The following is a 4,911-nucleotide window of genomic DNA, read 5'->3' as shown; positions in this document are numbered from 1 at the left end:
CTGGAGGGAGCACAGGATTCCCAGAGGCGGAGAGGGAGTTGGGACCTTGGGAAGAACACAGGACAGATCTGAGATAAGATCCTGTGGATCCCTCCTCTCTACCCATCCTACAACCGGGGTTAGATTGTGATAGATGGGAAAGAAGGAGAGAACCTCCAGGGAGGGGCCTGAAGGGAGGCAGGAGCTCAGGAGACTGAAGCTCATGTTCTCATCCCACAGATTCCTGAGTGCAGGGGCCTAGTTGGGCCTTGAGGGGACAGGGATGAAAACACCTCTTACTGCTGTCACTCAGGGACCCTACAAGGTGATGAAGCAGGCACCACTCACAGGAACAGGCCCACTCCTCTGTACTAGCTAAAAAGACAAAAAGTCAACACTAAAGACATCGGAAAGATCACAGCCAAGACAGCAGCCCTGACTGTCACAGCAGCCCAGGTGGCTCATAATCCTGGGGACAGGACAAGGCTCTAACCATCCCAGTGACCCTGTGATCACAAATGTCAGCATGAGGTTCTAAGTAACCAAGAGAACTGAGCCAGGAGGGGCCAGAGTGGAAGAGAGACCTTGTCAATCTCAACAACGGACTGAGCTCCACCTGGGCACAGCCCTGTTCTCACTCAGCTCCCACAGCCTCATCCTGTCCCACCAGATACACACAACACAGTTAACACAGATTCTGGGAGGTTCTCCACGCTGCCATTTATTTCCTCCATAAACTCTATCTCAATCCTTTATTTACCGCCAATCAAACTTTGAGATCAAGGACATGAACAATCAAGTTCACATTCAGATTCTTATTTTCAGAGGGGAAGTCAGGGCTGAAGCTCAGGACAGCATGGAGGAGACAGGATGGAGATGTCCCCTCCTGTCTGCAGGAACAGGAAGGTTGGCTGTGGAAGGGAACAGGGCAGTGCAGGGACAGCGTCCTGGTATGCGGGGTGGGCTGGGCTCCCCAGTTCTTCACATTGAGCCCATGGGATCACAGGGAACATCAGACACTATTGCTGAGAGTGAACTGAGAGGCTCTGGATGTCACAGGAGAGACCTGAACACATCGTCTGTCACTCCATCCACACCAGGCAGCTGTCTTCACGCTACAGAACAAGAGTCATGAACAATCACTGTGAAGACAACATCCCACCAACCCACCACTCACTCAAAGATGAATCTGGGGGTCCCTGAAACCCAATCATGTCCACTCTTCCCCTCCCCAAGCCTGTCGCCAGAGGGTCACCTTTACAGTCTGGGAGAGACACATCCGAGCTCTGGGAACTGTCGCTGCCTGGGGTAAAAAAATATTGATATATATGTGGAAAGGTAAAAAAAGGAACCCCAGAATATTTTGCTGAAGGAGCTAATATGGATTGTCATACTTCCCCAAACAATCCACATTCACCCCAAAGGCATCAGGGATTATCTGGCTCCTTACTCTTACCTGAAGCTGGAGCATAGTCCCCTCGTTTTCCACCTGTGAGAAGAAAAGCTGTGAGAGACCAGGGAAGACCCCGACCCTTGGAAGTTTCCAGAACCGACAGCAGACCCAGGGTAGAGACAGGAGCAATGAGGGGTGTGGATGTGGGATTAATTCCCATTAATGAGGCAGAGATTCTTCTAAAAGGGGCTGAAGAGAACTCAGTCCCTGCCCTTTCCTACCTGGGTTTCTCCTCCTCTTCATCACCACAGCCACCACAGCTCCAATGATCACAGCTCCAAGGAGAACCAGACCAGCAATCACTGCCATGATGGGGACTGTGGACTGAGGAGGCTCTGGAAAGGGAAGGACAGGAAGGGAAGGTGAGGGTCATGACCCCAGCTCTCAGCCCTGACCCTGCTCAGGGTCTATAGAAGGCTCCAGCTTTCCCTGACCCCAGCTCTGCACCCACTCCCTCCTTACCCCATCTCAGGGTGAGGGGCTCTGGCAGCCCCTCATGGTACACATGGCATGTGTATCTCTGCTCTTCTCCAGAAGGCACCACCAGAGATGCCCACTTCTGGAAGGTTCCGTCCCCAGAAGGTCTGGTCTCCACCAGCTCCATGTCCTGAGTCTGTTCCTCTTCCTCCCTCTGCCAATTCATGGTGATATCATCAGGGTAGAAGCCCAGGGCCCAGCACCTCAGGGTGACATCACCTTTAGACCCAGGATGATGGGTCACATGTGCCTTTGGGGGATCTGTGTGGAAGGTTTAAGAAAACCCACAATTAAGAAGATAAACTGAAATCTGCAAAGACAAAGTTAAATCAATGATGACACTGAACTATGTGTCTGTTTGAACACTTCTGTCATCACACTAGTGACCTGCAGGTAGAGCTGGTCCCCTCATCACAGAACTGCACAGTTTCCTGGTGACCCAGAAACTAGGAGGGAATCCACATGAGCCAGCAGGTCAACATCGTCTTCTTATGATGTTCTATAGCATCAAGTAGGTAGTAAAAGGATGAAGGGATGGAAAGTAATTAATTTATATGTGATTAAATTCACATAAAAGTAAGAAATTAAGAGGAACGGTCTACATGAAAGGCACCAGAAACTTCTGCTGACACCATCAAGGCCCAAGCACTGTGGCCATCTTTCTGTCCAGCATTAACTGTCCATCCAGGTGAACAGCCATCACCACAGTGAGCAGCAGAAATGTGGTGAGCCTCTGACACTCAGCCAGAGAAACTGATTCTCCAATCCCTGCCTCTGGGGGAACAAGATACCAGGTATTGTCACTCAGGATCCCTGAAGTGTGCTGTGGAGCCCAGTGCAGCACTCATGGGACACAGCAGTGCTCACAGGGTGTGTGGATCTTCCCTGTCCCTCCAGTCCTGGAGTTGCAGAAGACCCCGTCTCTGAGGAAGTTCAATTCCTAATTCACTAGGGCAACACTGTAACTTGTTGGGGCTAAGGGAGGGCAGGAGGGCTCCTGATGGCTAATTCTGGCAGAAAACAATCTTAAACTCACAGGAATCTTTCTCATTTAAAGGGAACTCTGACTTGCTCCAAAGCTATGGAGAAGCCCTGTGTCGACAAACCAAAAAAAATAAAAATAAACAACAACAAACAACAAAAAACTAAACTACAGCAACCTCAAAAAATCCCACTGATTTAACTAGTCTAATTATCCAGATTATCAGTCTCACATGGCACCTGTGGGAGAGAAGGACTACCATCCAAGTGAGGAAGAAAAACTCACTAAGGAAAATGACAACTTTGAAAATAATAATAATAGAAGAAGAAGAAGAAGAAGAAGAGGAGGAGGAGGAGGAGGAGGAGGAGGAGGAGGAGGAGGAGGAGGAGAAGAAGGAAGGAAGGAAGGAAGGAAGGAAGGAAGGAAGGAAGGAAGGAAGGAAGGAGAAAAAAAACTCTCCACAATTTAGTATTTGTCTAGGGCACCTCATAAGTTCCCATGTGACCATTCCAGGAAGCGATACAATTTGGGTGTAAGAGGAATTGAAACCTTACACACAGGAATCTGGGATAATGTATTCTTTGGAAAGTTCTACAAACTGGGGAAGCAGCCTCAGGTAGGGGAGCCCATGTCTCCCATCAGGTAAAGGAGACTTTGGTCCTGGTGTGTAAGGCTGACACACTCAGATGCCAGGAGTCAGAGTCCACAGACACTGGGTGTGGGCAGAGAACCCCGCCTGGGAGAGGCCATGGCTGACAGGGGCTGCAGACTGAAGGAGCCACTGTTGGTGATGTCGGGATCCTCTCTCCTCCCTCCTGAGACAGATGTGGAACTGTCCAGGGAGAAGGCTGAGCCCTGGGAGGTCAGTGCGGTCCCTGTCATGGTGGATCAGGAGACCCAGGGACCCTGTCTGCTCTCAGAGACAGGGGCATGGCCCCAGTGAGGGTTTCCTGTTTCTCAGGACTGAGCCCAGCCCGAGGGCGGAGGGAGGGCGCGGCCCCTGCACCTGTGCGCAGCAGAGCATCCTTCCCGTTCTCCAGGTATCTGCGCAGGTACTGCACGCACGCGCCCTCCAGGTAGGCCTTCTGTCTCTCTGCAGCACCATTCTGCTCCCACTTGCCACGGGTGATCTGCGCCGCCGTGTCCGCCGCCGTCCAGGTCTTCAGGTCGTCGTTGAGGGTCAGGTAATCGCGGCCGTCGTAGGCGAACTGTTCATACCCGCGGAGGAATCGCCCGTCCGACCCCACCTCACAGCCGTACAGCCACTGGATGGTGTGAGAGCCTGAGGGAACCCCGCGGTCAGCCCCGCCCACCTGTTCGGACCCCCGGGGTCACTCGAGGCCCCGCCCACCAGAGGTCAGCCACGCCCAACCGCCCTATTCTGGTGTCTGCCCACCTGCCCCGCGCCCAATACCCGTGCACCCAAGGCCTTGTCCCCGTCACCCACGCCCGTGGCCCCGCCCGCCTGCGGACTCTAAACCGAAAGGGAAACCGGGTTCGGTCCCTGCTCTGCTCCCAAACATCGGACCTGGGACCCGGGGCGACCGCGGCCCGTGCGTGGGGACGTTGAGGGGTCGTGACCTCCGACCGCGGTCACTCACTGCCCTCGCTCTGGTTGTAGTAGCCGAGCAGGGTCCTCAGGTCAACTCGGAAAATCTGCTCGTGGTTCTTGGCGGTCCGTGTCTCCTCCTCCCAATACTCCGGCCCCTCCTGCTCCACCCAGGGCGCTCGCGGCTCGGCCTTCGGAGTCTCCGCGTCGCTGTCGTAGCGCACGAACTGCGTGTTGTCCACGTAGCCGACGGCGATGAACCGGGGCTCCCCGAGGCCGGGCCGGGACACGATGGTGTAGAAATACCGCATGGAGTGAGAGCCTGTGGGCGGCGCGCGGTGAGACCCCGACCCTGCTCCCGGGACCCCGGGCAGGTGCGCGGGCCGAGAGGGGAGCAGGGCGCGGGGCTCGGGACGCGGGTGGGGAAGGGGGGGGAGGGTCCGGCTGGGCCACGCGGGGACGCGGCTTCCC

At 54.4% G+C, this 4,911-nt stretch overlaps 1 protein-coding gene and 1 long non-coding RNA gene across 6 annotated transcripts in view; one reads left to right on the top strand and one right to left on the bottom strand.

Moving 5' to 3' along the window:
• LOC126495655 (H-2 class I histocompatibility antigen, Q10 alpha chain-like) overlaps positions 1-4,911 on the bottom strand; it is an 81,860-nt gene that overhangs the window by 37,608 nt on the left and 39,341 nt on the right. For 2 of the 5 annotated variants that reach the window (XM_050133248.1, XM_050133251.1), the window contains one exon: positions 675-1,094. The exons of 1 other annotated variant lie outside the window; for it this stretch is intronic. In XM_050133248.1, coding sequence (XP_049989205.1) covers positions 1,090-1,094 — 5 coding nt within the window. In that variant the 3' untranslated portion in view covers positions 675-1,089. Of the gene's footprint in view, positions 1-674; positions 1,095-1,234; positions 1,283-1,435; positions 1,469-1,653; positions 1,768-1,894; positions 2,171-3,897; positions 4,174-4,492; positions 4,763-4,911 lie in introns of those variants that run through there. 2 more of the 5 variants (XM_050133244.1, XM_050133245.1) reach the window with 2 other exon arrangements.
• The window catches only part of LOC126495657 (uncharacterized), a 74,958-nt gene that overhangs the window by 33,307 nt on the left and 36,740 nt on the right, over positions 1-4,911 (top strand). The window lies entirely within an intron of this gene.

Source organism: Alexandromys fortis, unplaced genomic scaffold (assembly GCF_014885135.2).
Source record: "Alexandromys fortis isolate MF-2015 unplaced genomic scaffold, M_Fortis_MF-2015_v1.1 scaffold_544, whole genome shotgun sequence".
Classification (NCBI taxonomy): domain Eukaryota; kingdom Metazoa; phylum Chordata; class Mammalia; order Rodentia; family Cricetidae; genus Alexandromys; species Alexandromys fortis.
Note: the sequence above shows the minus strand (reverse complement) of the source record. Positions and strands in the feature narration are given on the sequence as shown.